The sequence below is a fragment of the Podarcis bocagei genome (genome assembly GCF_964188305.1).
Source record: "Podarcis bocagei genome assembly, chromosome: 4".
In the NCBI taxonomy this organism is placed as follows: Eukaryota; Metazoa; Chordata; class Lepidosauria; order Squamata; family Lacertidae; genus Podarcis; species Podarcis bocagei.
Window position 1 is genome coordinate 69,515,490 of NC_138128.1, and position 14,965 is coordinate 69,530,454.

The following is a 14,965-nucleotide window of genomic DNA, read 5'->3' on the forward strand; positions in this document are numbered from 1 at the left end:
AAAATCAGATTTAATAACAAATTATTTCAATTAAGGAATAATTAATATTGTATCTACATACACACCACAACCTTCTGCCTCAATCCAGATGTCAGTGCTCACCTCGACACCAGCTGCTTTTACGCATTTGTCTTTTGTTGCCCCTGGCAGATATTTCAGACAATTTATTCGTTAAATGATTACATTAAAATGATTTCTGAGACCTCTGGGTATAGGGCGGTATATAAATTCTAATGATGAAAATGATGAATTTCTGACCCACTTTAAAGGAACATTTTCAAAGTAGCCTACAAAAATATAGGTTGAAACCAGTAATAAGTCAGCTAAAGCGTGTGAAGAGAACAGAGGTTAACTAGCATTAGACTGCAATCTAGTTAACTAAAATTTTAATGCACTGTACATAGGGCTGCCTTTGAAGATGATCTGGAAACCAGCTGGTACCACATGTGGCCACTGGTGTGACTGTTGAGGCCAGACAACATATTTTATTGATACGTTTAAAGTGCTGGACTTGACCTTTAAAGCCCTAGTTTGGCCCCAACTTGTTTAAAGACCTGCCTATGCCACACAAACCTGCCCGTGCTTTAAGCTTGGCATTGGAGGCCGTACTTTACTTATTGGTCTTGAGTTAGACTGGTGGGCTGTAGGGACTGGGTCATCTCAGTAGTGATTCCTGCCTTGTGGAACCCAACCCCACCTAAGAGGTGTGCTTGGACCCCTCATTGTAGTATTTCAAAAGGCTTTGAAAACCAACCAGTTATGCATGGCTCTTAATGTATGTTTTATTGTCATGCTGCTGTTTTATTGCAATGCCTCTGGAAATAGCCTTCATACTGGTTGGTTTTAATGTATTGCCTTCTGACACATATTAATTTTAAAGTTTTATTATAATACTGCATTGTGTTGTTATGCATTTATTTTGTTCACTGTCTTGCGTGGACCTATAAGGCAGCATATAGCTTTTTAAATAATATACCTTTATGTAAAAAGGACTTAGCACTAATATTTTATTTCATACTAGGAATGATTGTTCAGTTTTAGATCTCACCACCTGTTGAGTTATATGCATTAAGAAGAATGCTGTGAATGTAACACGAGGGTTAGAAGATTCATTGTTGTGATTTATAGGTGTTTGGATTAGGACATTTCTCTTTCATTTGTTCTGTATATTCTTTTGAACATGACATTTAACAACTTAATAAAGTGTATCCTAAAAAAAACAAAAAACAGCCTCTAACCTTTAGTCGAAAAGGTTGATATTATAAACATTTTGTTCAAACAATTATTTTCCATTAAATAGAAAAATGGTTTTCAGCTCACCATCATGATTGTTTGTTTGTTAATATTGTTTCAAAGGATTCTGGGCATTAAAATGTCACCCAGCAGGGTCAAATAGCAATACACAAACAGTGCACTGAACCGAAGTTGTCAAAACTTGTTAGTACATGGACCAGCATCTTTGCTTCCCAAATGAGGTCCAATTCCCTGATTGGGAAGACACATAGTCTGATGCTACCCCAAATTCTCTGTATCCATGAGCACCTAAGATCAATCTCTGGAATCTACAATTTAAATCAATCTTAGGTAGCAAGGCTGGGAAATACCTAAGACCATACTGCCAGCCTATAGTCTGACCAATAGTAAGGCATACCTATATGTTCCCATGTAAACTTCACAATGCTCTTTTGGTGTTCATTAGAATACAACACCATTATGTTAAACAAAAGTGAAAAAAGTGTGGTGATGTCGCTCAGTTTTTCACAACAATTGTGCACTTTTTCAGAAAAAGCACTAGATTTATACTGGCTGTGGACTAATATGTGCTGATATTTTTCAGATATGAAGCCATGTGGAATAGCAGTGCCTGCAAAGGCAATTAAACATGGCATAGCACACACTGACTCCAAGCAGTTGTGCACTTTTTCAGACACCGTTGTGCATTGATACATAATGATCATTTTCAGACATTGGAGCATGCTGTTCAGCACCAACTTGTTAGGAGGAAAACAATTTGCCTATCAGATGGGCATGAAAACACCAGAAACCCAGCTTCCCCGTGGGAGGGGGAAATTGTACATCAAATGCCCTCATAAAAATGGAAATAGTTTTCATAGGAAAACATAGGCAGAAAAAAGAAAATTTTGCAGGCTTTTGTAAAGAACTTGATCTGTGCCTTTCAAATACAGCTTTAGATGTTATTATTTAACAGGAGCAGATACATCCAGCTGTACAATGTGCAAGACTTAGTGATTCCTAGATGTTACACACCAGCTGCAAGGGCAAGTGTCAGTTTTGAGTGAATCATGTTTGGTTTCTCTCTATGGACCTTTGTTATACACAGCAAAAGGAACTTTAATCCCCTGATTCATGATATTTGATTCTTCATCAGCAGTTTACAACTTTGATATAACAGATGTCTAGCAGTAGAAATGAAATATTAGCTGTCACAATGACTATATGCTTGGAGGCTATAACATGAGCTGCCTGCATCATTTTTCTTATTTACCAAATCCCTAAAGCTAGGTCAGAACTGACAGATGTGGTGATGCAGAAGCCCCTCTATGTGGAGTGGGCCAATATTGTATTTAGATTCCAAATGGAGGGGAAACCCTCCGAGCGCTGAGCAAGCAGCCTGGTTGACATTCACAACTATTACATGGTGCCAAAATGATGGCATACTTGGAAAACTTACTCCAACATTGCTGTTTCTTTCAAGTGATAACATACTTAGCTCATAACTAAGGATGGAACTCGCTGCATCTGGTTGACCAGTTAGATGGCTGGACTAGGTCATCCTGACCCAGCAAAACTCTTCTTGCGTGACTTGGCTAAGGTAATAGTTAGCTTCATGGATGAGCAGGGATTTGATTTGACTCACTTCCCTTGGCTGGAATTAGCATTTTGTCCACTGCAATGTACTGCATCCTTGTTATTTTATTTGTCTTGGATTTTAGGAAATAGTAAGCCACTTCCTATAGGAACTTGTGAGGGTAAGAAGTATTTTGCCAGTTTTCTTACGTTAAAAAATTTCGCTTGCTTAACAAGTGATCAAGTCCAGGAGCTAGGCAGGAATCTGGGCATTGTTTTTTCCTGCCTAGGTAAAATGCCAGCTACAAATGTATATGGAATTTCAACTTTCATATCACAAGTGGTATAATTATGAAATCAAGATTTCTAGTCAACAGAGTGATTCAAAAGTGCCACAAAATAAAGTGTGTGATTTAGTGGAAGCTACAGTTGTCAGCAAGTCAGTATGCCAAAGTTCAGAGTCCGAGGGTTGATCCATGCAAGCAAGGTTCAAAATGCAAAGATCAGGAAATGAGGTTCAGGGTCAATCCAAGTAGCCAAGGCCAGCAGTCAAGACACTAGAGTCAAACCTGAAGCCCAGTCCCATGGAGGTCCAGGAGCATCCAAATCAAGGCCCATCAACATAGGCAGTTGAGCAGACACAGCACCTCAGCTCTGTTGCCCCTTTATACTTTGCCTGCTGATTGCAGCATCTGGGCTTGACGAGGCATATGACCCTCACCTGTTCCAAGCCTACTCTAGCTGAGGAATCACACACTTCCTCCCAGAGCTAGCTAGTGGGCCCTTGTCTGCCTTAGCCTCCTGGAGCACCCTGCCTGCTGCTCCCTACGCCTCAGAGCCTGCTGTGTTAGTGGAGACAGGGCCCACTCTGGTGATGCTGCTCTGGTTCCTATGCACTGGTTTCCACCTCATCATCATCCTCCCTGTGAGTACTTTCTATACCAACCTCTCTTTCCCCATCCCCAGCTTGCCCCATTGTGTCCCAGTCCCAGCTATAGCCCTTGCTGGAATCCTCCTCTTCCTCCCCCTGTTGTCCTTCCAGTTCATGACATCTAGTATCCCTTTTTCTTAATAACTCTGGTTTCTGGGGCAGAGGATTACTCCATTTTAAAATAGGTACTGGGATTATTTAAGTACTGAGATTATGGTTCAGAGAGAGGTGGTTTTTGTTTTGTTTTATTTAAGCGTACAGGTCCAAGATGTTTGCCTGATTTGTTGGTATTAGAAATAAGCTTGGTTAGATTTTCATTTTTGGCTCTGGACCTTCTAGGGAGGAAAATAGATGTTAAACATTCAGATTGATTCAGCCATATTTGCAATTTGAAAGGAATGTTTGTGATTGTTTTCATTATCATGGCACCCTACTATTTTAAGTGGAAAATGTGTGTGTGTGTGTGTGTGTGTGTGTGTGTGTGTGTGTGTGTAATTGTAAAAAAATCTCTCATTTTAAATAGCAGCTTGAGCAGACTATTGTTTGTGGTGACTTGCTGCAAGGATGTAAATAAGTACAAAAGAGGAACCCTGCTGGGTCAGATTAAAGGCCTATGATTCAGTGATCTACACTCGCAGTGGCCAAGTAGATGCCTTTGAGAAGCCCATAAGCAGGACGTGGACAAAAGCACCCTCTCCCTAATTCTCCAGAAACTGGTATTCAGGGGCATGCCACCTAAGAAACTAGAAGCAGTACACAGCCAGTGTGGCTGGTAGCTATTAATAGCCTTATCATCCATGAATTTGTCTAAACCCCTTTAAAGCTGTCTTAAGTTGGTGGCCATTACTACAACTTGTGGCAGTGAATTCCACAGTTTACCTATGTGCTGTGTGAAGGAGTGCTCCGTGCTCCATGATCTGATTGAAGTGGCTAAGGTTGGTTAGAGCCTGGCGCCGATAATCCCATGGTTGCAGGTTTGATCCCTGCATGGAACAGTTGTGTATGGCTGGATTGCAGGGGGCTTGTCTAGAGGACCCCTCTTTTCAACTGTACAATTGTATTTGTCTCTCTTTTGCATAATTCTAAAGCTATGCAACTCAACAATACTGTAACTTTTCTCATGGTTTAAGTAATAATTTCTTTGTTGATATGTGCATCTCTTAAGGCCTTGTGATTTGTATCGTAAGCCTTGTAATCTAGGCTCTAAGAATACAATTATATTGCAGCATGTCACTGAAACTGTATGAACAGCTCCAATTAATCTTTTTTTAATCTTCTTTCTTTTAAACCAACACCCCGTATTTCACCAGAAAATATATATATATATATTTTCCTTGTGGCAAAATATGAAAAAGGGACAGAGTTGGGGAAAGAAAATGTATTTCAAATTAAGAGGAAATGTAATCGCCAATATGTTGGTTTGCACTATGTATTGCCAGCTCCTGTTGCACAATATTAATTGATTTCCTATTTAGTATTTGTGCAAATGATGTAAGGATTTATTGAAGAAGTAGTAATGCTACCCTACAAAATGGGTCTGGAAATATGCCAGTCTTCTTTAGCCAAATAAAGACAGTAACGTCATGGAAAGGGTTCAAATTTATTGCAGACTGCGGTAAGAATAAATGATCCAGAGGAGTTCTGCAAATTCTGGAGCCCAAATACAAAATTCAAGATACTTTTATAACATTTTCTTTACATGCTTAGCTAGTGAACAATCGCTTTCAGCAACATGATTGGATAATAGAATGTGTGGACAGCTTGTGGACTCCTCATGTTTACTTCTAATTGGTTTACAAATAAGCATGGCGACAGATAGTTCTGAACAAAGTTTATAAATTCACTCCTCTTCTGTCTTGTTCAAAATGTTGCATTTTTGGTCGTCTGTTACATGAAGCGAGCATTTTGGAGCTTCTAGTCTCTTCAAGGCCACTTCGCATTTCTGGTATGTGAAGCTGATAAGCGAGCCCCTGCTTATTAGCAAAAAGACAGGTTGAGGTGCATGAAAAATCTCTGCTTAGCTAGTTACCGTATTTTTTGCACCATAACACTCACTTTTTTCCTCCTAGAAAGTAAGGGGAAATGTCTGTGCGTGTTACGGAGGGAATGCCTATGGGTGGCATGCCTACGGATTTTCCTCCTCTAAAAACTATGTGCGTGTTATGGTCGGGTGCGTGTTATAGAGCGAAAAATACTGTATATACCTTTATGCAGGACAACGGCACAGATACGTTGTGGTTGTGACTGAGAATGTTTATGCAGGCTCAGCAGGCTGAGGTCAGTTGTGTATCAGAAACCTGTTCTCTGACTGAGGGCGAGAGCATGTCAGTATAGGGGTACTCTGTACTTTACCTTCCAGCTAGCTTGAAGGAACTTGGCAGATCTCCTGCGTTCCTAATCGGCACAACCTCTCCTTGCTATCCTGCTAGCTGCTGATAGTGGACTGTAAGCTATTGTTCAGTAGAAACTGACTCAAAGCAGAAATATGAGTGCTGTGAAAGCAATGTATGAAAGCAATGTATGCTCAGAAATGCCTGCCTGCTATGTTGACCCCAGTGGGTCTCAGGTCATGACATCCACCTGGGTCCCAGGTAATGACACTCAGGTATCAGTGAAACTTGATCATTGTCATATTTGCTTTTTGAGAACAAGTGGAGAAGTTAAGAAATAAAAGCGAGTTAATTAAGAAAACATACATGAAAACAATTTTCCCAAATGGGGCATGTTCCATGACATTAATTGTATTTTGGCAACAGTTAAAAAAGTATTTTTGTCAAGCATTTGTTGATTTTAATAACAAGCTGTGTGTTGTTGTTTTTTTTACTGTGGTTTGTTGTGTTGATGTTTGGAGATACTGTTGTTTTAAAATATGCAGTTTGTATTTTGAAAGCTGACCTGGAATTTGGTAACATAGGGCAATATATTAAATACCTAAAATAAGCTCTAGTCATCATAAACTCTAAATACAGATTACAGTGGTGCCTCGCAAGACGAAATTAATTCGTTCCGCAAGTTTTGTCGTCTTGCGATTTTTCCGTCTTGCGAAGCACGGTTTCCCATAGGAATGCATTGAAAATCAATTAATGCGTTCCTATGGAAACCGACTTCAGACCAGGTCCGGGGACAGTCTGTCCCCCGACCTCTTCTGAAGGCTGGGGGGGGGACCAAGGGTTTTTCTTCCCACCCCCAGCATTTTAAAAAACCCCGGGACAGCGGGGGACTTCTCCGCTGTCCGGGGCGATCTTAAAATGCTGGCAGGCGGGAGCGAAGCCTCCGCTGTTGCCCGCCAGCATTTTAAAAAGCCCCTGGACAGCGGGGGACTTCTCCGCTGTCCGGGGCGATCTTAAAATGCTGGCGGGCGGGAGCGATGCCTCCGCTGTCACCCGCCAGCATTTTAAAAAGCCCCGGGACAGCGGGGGACTTCTCCGCTGTCCCGGGGCGATTTAAAAGCCCCCGGGAAGGCAGGCAGGGGGGACAAAGACTTTTGCCCCCCGCTGGCCTTCAGAAGAGGTCCTGGACCTCTTCTGAAGGCGGGCGGGGGGCGAAAGTCTATGCTCCCCCCCCTGCCTGCCTTCAAAAGCCCTCCGGGACAGCGGAGAAAGGCGCTGCGTTTCTCCGCTCTCCCGGGAAGGCAGGCAGGGGGGAGCAAAGACTTTTGCCCCCGCCGGCCTTCAGAAGAGGTCCTGGACCTCTTCTGAAGGTGGGCGGGGGGCGAAAGTCTATGCTCCCCCCCGCCTGCCTTCAAAAGCCCTCCGGGACAGCGGAGAAAGGCGCTGCGTTTCTCCGCTCTCCCGGGAAGGCAGGCAGGGGGGAGCAAAAACTTTTGCCCCCCGCTGGCCTTCAGAAGAGGTCCTGGACCTCTTCTGAAGGCGGGCGGGGGGCGAAAGTCTATGCTCCCCCCCGCCTGCCTTCAAAAGCCCTCCGGGACAGCGGAGAAAGGCGCTGCGTTTCTCCGCTCTCCCGGGAAGGCAGGCAGGGGGGAGCAAAGACTTTTGCCCCCGCCGGCCTTCAGAAGAGGTCCTGGACCTCTTCTGAAGGCGGGCGGGGGGCGAAAGTCTATGCTCCCCCCCGCCTGCCTTCAAAAGCCCTCCGGGACAGCGGAGAAAGGCGCTGCGTTTCTCCGCTCTCCCGGGAAGGCAGGCAGGGGGGAGCAAAGACTTTTGCCCCCGCCGGCCTTCAGAAGAGGTCCTGGACCTCTTCTGAAGGCGGGCGGGGGGTGAAAGTCTTTGCTCCCCCCCCCCGCCTGCCTTCAAAAGCCGTCTGGGATAGCGGAGAAACGAAGGCTGGCGGCGGGAGGAGGTCTCTCTGCCCGCCGCCAGCCTTCGGAGGAGGTCCGAGGACAGTGGGGAAGACGCGCTGCGCTTCCCCGCTGTTCCGGAGATTTCCCTATGGGCTTTCGTCTTGCGAAGGAAGCCCATAGGGAAATTGGTTTTGCGAAGCGCCTCCAAAACGGAAAAACCTTTCGTCTAGCGGGTTTTCCGTCTTGCGAGGCGTTCGTCTTGCGAGGTACCACTGTACAGTCAAGACATCTGTCAAATGCAATTATAGTGCCATTCAAGAGCTTGGTTTTACAACACTCAGCAGCCCAGAGAAGGCACGCTGTCATCCAGCGATGTTTAGCAGAAATTTTACGCTACCACTTCTCATTTCCTCCAATTAATAGAATAACCAGAGAATACATGATTTGAGGTTGTTTTTCAGCTATTATGTAACTGCCGAATAAGTGAATGGCTCCAGGAATTAGATCAAAATAGAGGAAAATGTGAAGGGCTTGTAAATCCTCTTCTTACCACTTCTTGGGAAATGAATGCAATATTGATGGAAAGGGGTTGCTTTAGTTCATTTCATGCAGCAGACTTGCTTCAGGAACTGTTTTTGTGATTGTTTTAAAGAGGTTTTATTGAGTATGCTTTATATTTCTGGGTATTTTGGTAAGCTATCTTGAGGACCTGTTGACCAAAAGGCAGACTAAGATAAAAATGGTAATAGCAACAACAATAAACAGACAGTGCCACACCCCACTGAAAGGTTCTCATTACGAGAGGCAATCATCATTTGCCACCTGCAAACAGATTCATCACCAGGCAGCAGACCTCCTAATAACAGTTCTCAATCTTTGTTAATAACTTAACTGCTACTCTCTTAGCTGTCCCGTATTCCTAGACTGATTGTAAGTACAGTAGCTGGAAGAAATAAATTATCAACATGGAATCAACTATCTTTGATAATGATTTGTTGTCACCCTCCTTAACTTAATTGTTCACCTGGAATTTAATTCTGCCCACAAGTACCACTGACAGGATTGCAGCCTTCATTCTAAAACTCCTAATTAGTTGTGTGTGGTTTTTTTTATAGCATCCTGGTCCACCAGCCTATCTAGATGACTAGCCCCCATTCACTTGTCATAAATTATTGTGATTATTAGTCTGCTTTAGTTTACTGATGGATTGATCAATAAATTAAGCCATTGACCTTTTAAGACAATAAACGTTCATTATTAAATGTTGTAGAGTAACCAAAGGAGATGAATATTACCATAATGCCTTTGGTTTTAAGTCTCTGTGAAACATTTGGCTAACCAACCACTGCCAGGTCACTGTAGTTTCCCAAGGAGCCTGAGACCTTAATATGAACATCCAGCATCCTTAAAGATACATGTCCCATGTGTTACTGAGCACTGGGATGTCATTTCTGACATCTCCCCTAGGTGCTCAGGTACCTCGGGAAAAGATTCAGCATCCCCAATACCAGGAGGGAGGTTAGATTATGAGTTTGACTAGAATTTTGTGACAATTTTGTGCTTGTCTCCTTTAACCATCAGGAGTGCCACCTCTGAATTGTTGTATACTGCTGTGGTTTAACACCTATTCATTTGTTCAGTGTGTCAGTATTCTACTAAATGCAAACTGAATCAGCTAGAAATCTAATTACCAAAATTTTAATGTAAACCTTCACGTGACAGTTTTAAATGGTAACAAACTTTTTATTTTTATAATCCTGAGAGGATCTAGCAGGTGTTTGACTTTGCTTCTGAGAAGGGGTTATTTGAATAATAAAAAAAACTAATTGCTTGATTGAGGAAAACAAATAATCCACAGTGGTAAAAACACACACACCATGAATTGTTAGGGCTTTGCTGGGTATTTCACAAAAATGACCCATTTTAGATTTCCTGCACATATACAAACTTACAGTAAAATAAGTTTGGCAGTTCCATTAAACCCTCTATGGGGAGAGAAAAGGCATAAAAAGTCCTGACTGCATCTGTGCAAGTGAAAACTATGTTCCCCATTTTGCTCATTGGATAGTGCAGTAAACTTTTCCACTGAACTTAATGAGAGATCCAAGTAACTGTTATTGGCAACACTGCCTAATTGTCAAGATTCATGTGATCCTTCAGCTTCTGCTATTAGTGAAAAATACCCCATTGTGAGCCCTATTATTCGTGGCTAACTGCTACCTAAGGGAATTTCAGCTGCATTCCAGAAAATGCAGGATGTATCTGCAGAGGGCTTCCGTGGGGAGATATGCTGGATAGCAAAGTTGAAAAATTGAGTCATTAAGACAGCAGAAGACCTTAGGGCTATAGCAAGAAAAACCCAGAAAGGGGCAGCATGCTTTTAACATTATACCTTGCCTCACCTACTGCCCTGCCATTTCATCACCAAGTGCTCGCAAGAACAACCACCCATGAATGCCACATAAAAGCAGATTATCTCTCAGGGTTTTGACTGGTAAATCTCAGTTGTGTTTATGCAATATATAAGGCACCTTCCCATCCTGGCTTGGGTATAGCAATGAGCATTATTATTATTATTATGGCACTGTGGTCTAAACCGCTGAGCCTCTTCGGCTTGCTGATCAGAAGGTTGGCGGTTCAAATCTGCAGGGGTGAGTTCCCGTTGCTATGTCCCAGCTCCTGCCAACCTAGCAGTTCAAAAGCATGCCAGTAAAAATAGATACATAGGTACCGCTGCAGCGGGAAGGTAAACAGTGTTTCCTTGCACTCTGGTACTCATCACGGTGTCCCATTGTGCCAGAAGTGGTTTAGTCATGCTAGCCACATGATCCGGAAAGAGGTCTGTGTGCAAACACTGGCTCCCTCGGTCTGAAAGCGAGATGAGCACCGCACCCCATAGTCACCTTTGACTGGACTTAACTGTCCAGCAGTCCTTTACCTTTACCTTTTTTATATACTGCTACTACTACTATATTTAGGACCAACAATTAACTTATTCCAAGAGGAGGAGGATTTAATAATGCTTGGCCTTTCTTAACCTTAGCAATTCAACTTCTCTAGTGTGAATGAAATTCAATGTCAATCACAGTAGTGCCATTCACATTAGTGGAATGGAAGTAAGTAATGTGTCTCCTGTATTACTGTCTATACTGCATTGCTCTACATGGGTAAATTGCCTGGAGTGTGATTTGTAAGAAATGGGATAGAGAGGAATACAGAAAACACCATAATGCTATTATTGAAGTCAATGGTTCATCCTCACCTGAAATACAGCTTGCCATACTGCTGACCTCATCTCAGAACAGATATTGCATGACTGAATGTAGTTCAGAAAGGGCAGCTAGAACGATTAAGAGCATGGAGTCTAAAAAGAGTGAAGGTGTCTCTTTCAGAAAGGAGATGGGGAAGGGTGCTCCTCTCAGAAATAAATAATTTAAACATAAGAATTGGATATAATTTCAGGATGGTATTCTATGAACTTTTACCTGGGAGAAAGCATCACTGAATCCAGTAAGACTTAATTCTGAGTAGACATGTATAGTATTCTGTTGCTGCTCTGGATAATTTTACAATAGAATTATTTGCCTCAAGGTATTAACTTTGTAAAAAAAAAACTAGTTTGCATATATTTACATGTCTTAGAGTTATTGTAATATTATGTTAACAGTTAATAGAATACATTGAAATGTATGTTTGCCTCTACAAAACAGGGAAAGGAAAATGGGGAAAACAAAGGAAATTCTGGATTCTTTCAGGGCATAATTAGCTACAGCGTCTATGAATGTTATGCTATTTTATTGGATAACTGCTTCCTATTGGTTCTCCCCCCCCCATGAAGAATTTACAATTTCTCCCTTAGGTTAATAAAAAACACCCCACTAATAAATAAATGTATTATTTACATTCTACAAATAATTGCTATGCAGTTAGTCCTGTCAGAAATTAAAATGAGGCATCTTACTATTTCTAAACCTCCCCCTTTAAAAACAATAATGTGATTACTTCCAAAGCTGGCCTGATATATTTTGGCAGCTGAGTTTAACCACAAAATGGTGCTTCCCCGCCAGAGATGAGGGGGATTGAAGATCTACATTGCGAACAAGGGGGTGAGGAATCAAATTAACTTCACCCAACAGCTGAACTGGGAAACAAAGGTCATTACAGGATGAGGAGGCCTGTCCAGGACACCCCAGAGGGCAGTCTCCACATTCCCTCCTCAAGGGTGGGAGGAGACCAGCAGTGCTGCCTGTTTGCCCAGAGGTGCTGTGGAATTAGCGGGGGGGGGGCTGCTGAGGAGGAGGCTGACCCAGCCTCCAAGTGGCTACAGCCACTCTTGGCACTGTAGCAGCTGGTAATGTGCTCCTTGAAGGCTGGGACACCCGTTTGGATCCTGCCCCCTTCACTTTGCCTCATAGGTGGGTCAGCCCTGATTACTTCTCATGGAAGTATTCACTGTCTCCGAACCCCAAATAGAGACACAGCGATCACAGCCGAAGTTTAATGGTTTAAATTTAGGACCTAAGCAAGCAAGATGTGGAAAATCCATTATCTACTCCAGACAATAATTCCTCAAGGCCTTCCCCTATACTATTTTCCTGATCTACACACACACAAACACACATACACTTGCTTTTTCTCATAGTTGAGGAACAAGCATATTGCTGTGACTTTGTTTTATATGGGAGCTATAATAAATAGCTGACATTGTCTAATTTCCTTGTAAGCAAATCAGGATGTATGGTGAACAACTTTCTGGAAGCAAACTGGGTCTATACTTTGTTACACCTTTTCAATACTCCTCATTTTTTATGCTTCAATGCTTATTTGTTTGGGTTTTTCTTTTTTTTACATTGAATTCCACATAATAGAATGTCATTTAATGAACAATGTAATTTAAAACTTTGGTAAAAGACACTGTCCCCTGATTATCCTTGCTGGAGAAGAACTGACTACCTCAGTGGACTTAATTTTTGGGCAAGAGGAACCTCCCTGTCCCCCGGCTTTGGGAATGTAACCTCTGTAATGACATCAGCTACCTTTAAGCTCATGTTCTGCCGGAAGGACCTTTCCTTTTTTGCAGAACTGTCAATTTAACAGGAAAATATGCCCTTGAATCCTTTGCAAATGACAACTTTAGGACTGGATGTTTTGGTGGGTTAAATGGCCAAATTCAGATTGGTTCAGAAATAAAATTATATTATCTTGCCATTTCCATCATGACTACTGATAATGAGAAAAGTGAAAAGCAGAATTACTACTACAAACAATGATAGGAGGACTTGTGAAGCGTCTCTTAATCACCAGTTTTGTATATGACAGTGTGTGAAATATACTTTGATGAAAACTATGACAAAGACTGTTTATTTCTTTTGAGTTGTTTTTACTCCTTGCCACAGGTATTTTCTTAAAGTATGCAAGTTGCAATGCCTGAACAAAGTTGTTGTTGCTGCTGCTGCATCACTAAGAATTATGTTATGAAACTGTAAAGCTGCAAGTTGGGTGACAAGCATTCAACATTTCTTTTGTTCTTGTAATTTTTTATTTTCTGCAGACGCACTATGAAAATGGAGAGTACATTATCAGGCAAGGTGCTCGCGGGGACACTTTCTTCATAATCAGCAAAGGCAAGGTAAGCTCTTGTGGCACCCTGTTTAAAGTGCATGTCATAAGCAATAGTTGCATATTATAGGGATGTAACACCAACCCTCGCTTTTCCCCCATGCAGTGCCAAGGGGGGTGCAATATTTCACATTTAATTTGATGTTGTGACTTGGTGTTGGCGATGGAGGCTGCACTTTTCAAATGAAAAACCTAAAGAGTTTTATTACACAGAGCTGTACACATTTTTCCCTTGCAGGGATCACATGATTGTGTAGCTGTTAAAACTAATTTACCTGTTACATTTCCCAAACACGATAAGACTCCTGTGAACGATCCCCAGATCTGTACAGAAATATAAACACGCTGGTTTATAATACAACAAACTTATATCCAGGAGATCTGCACATTTCTCTGGAGTTTTTGCATCTGTTTTGACACGTCAGCCCACTCAGACTGTATAGCAAACGGCTTTTGAATCTCAACAGTTTTGAAACTTGGTACTTACATAAATTGTGAATTACAGTCAATGTGCAGATTAAAGATGAACAGGCTCAGATAGGAGCTCCAGAATTTATTCTTTGGCTTCTCCAATACCTCAGACCTCCTCACCATCAGTTCATTGATTCCCTAATCCCTTTCCCCCTAAATAACACTTGTAACTGGAAAGTGGGGCAGCAATAGCATTGGCAGGCAGCATCAGAGACTAAGATAAGGAGAGAGGCAGTAACCCTTGGAAAAAACTACAACCTGCAAGGGCTGCCAGAACTTCTGGTCCTGCATAGTAGCAGCATATTAGAGGGAAAGATTGGAGAGGGCTTATCTCTGTCCTTGCTGTAGTCTTCGCCGCCATTTCTGCTCCTAGTGTGCCATCACTAAATATAATTTGAACAGAAGGGTATAAGGGGTTTGGGGGCATCAGGAGAATATCAGGGAAGACAATTCAGGGATGGGATGACTAGGCAAGAGGGAAGGGGTGGGCAGTTAGCTTGGCTTTTTTCTGAGCCAAACTATCTTTATTATTTTCTGGAAAGGAGCTCAACTTCTTTTATAGAAAATCTGGTTAGGATGGGAGGACTTGGCCTGTCACCAATGCTAAGTCATGGTTGTGTTGTGGTCGGTGCAGAATTCTGTGCCCCATCTATCAAGACCAGGTTATGAGAGCGCATTATTCCATTTCTAGCTTGTCTGAAAAAGCTTTCTTTTTATTTTCCAGACCAATTCAATGTGCTGGTTATCATCCTTACTTGTCTAAATAGTCTGCACCATATGAATCTTATGGCTTGTCTCTAGCTGATTCATCTGATTACTATTCTGTATGCCCTTCTGTTGGCTCTCCAATCTGCCAGGCCCCATGGTAGGTGGTAGGGTTTCAGTGGAAGTGCCCA

At 42.2% G+C, this 14,965-nt stretch overlaps 1 protein-coding gene across 7 annotated transcripts in view; it reads left to right on the top strand.

Moving 5' to 3' along the window:
• PRKG1 (protein kinase cGMP-dependent 1) overlaps nt 1-14,965 on the top strand; it is a 698,816-nt gene that overhangs the window by 546,246 nt on the left and 137,605 nt on the right. For all 7 annotated transcript variants that reach the window (XM_081189597.1, XM_081189598.1, XM_081189595.1 and 4 more), the window contains one exon: nt 13,531-13,608. In XM_081189597.1, coding sequence (XP_081045723.1) covers nt 13,531-13,608 — 78 coding nt within the window. The remainder of the gene's footprint in view (nt 1-13,530; nt 13,609-14,965) is intronic.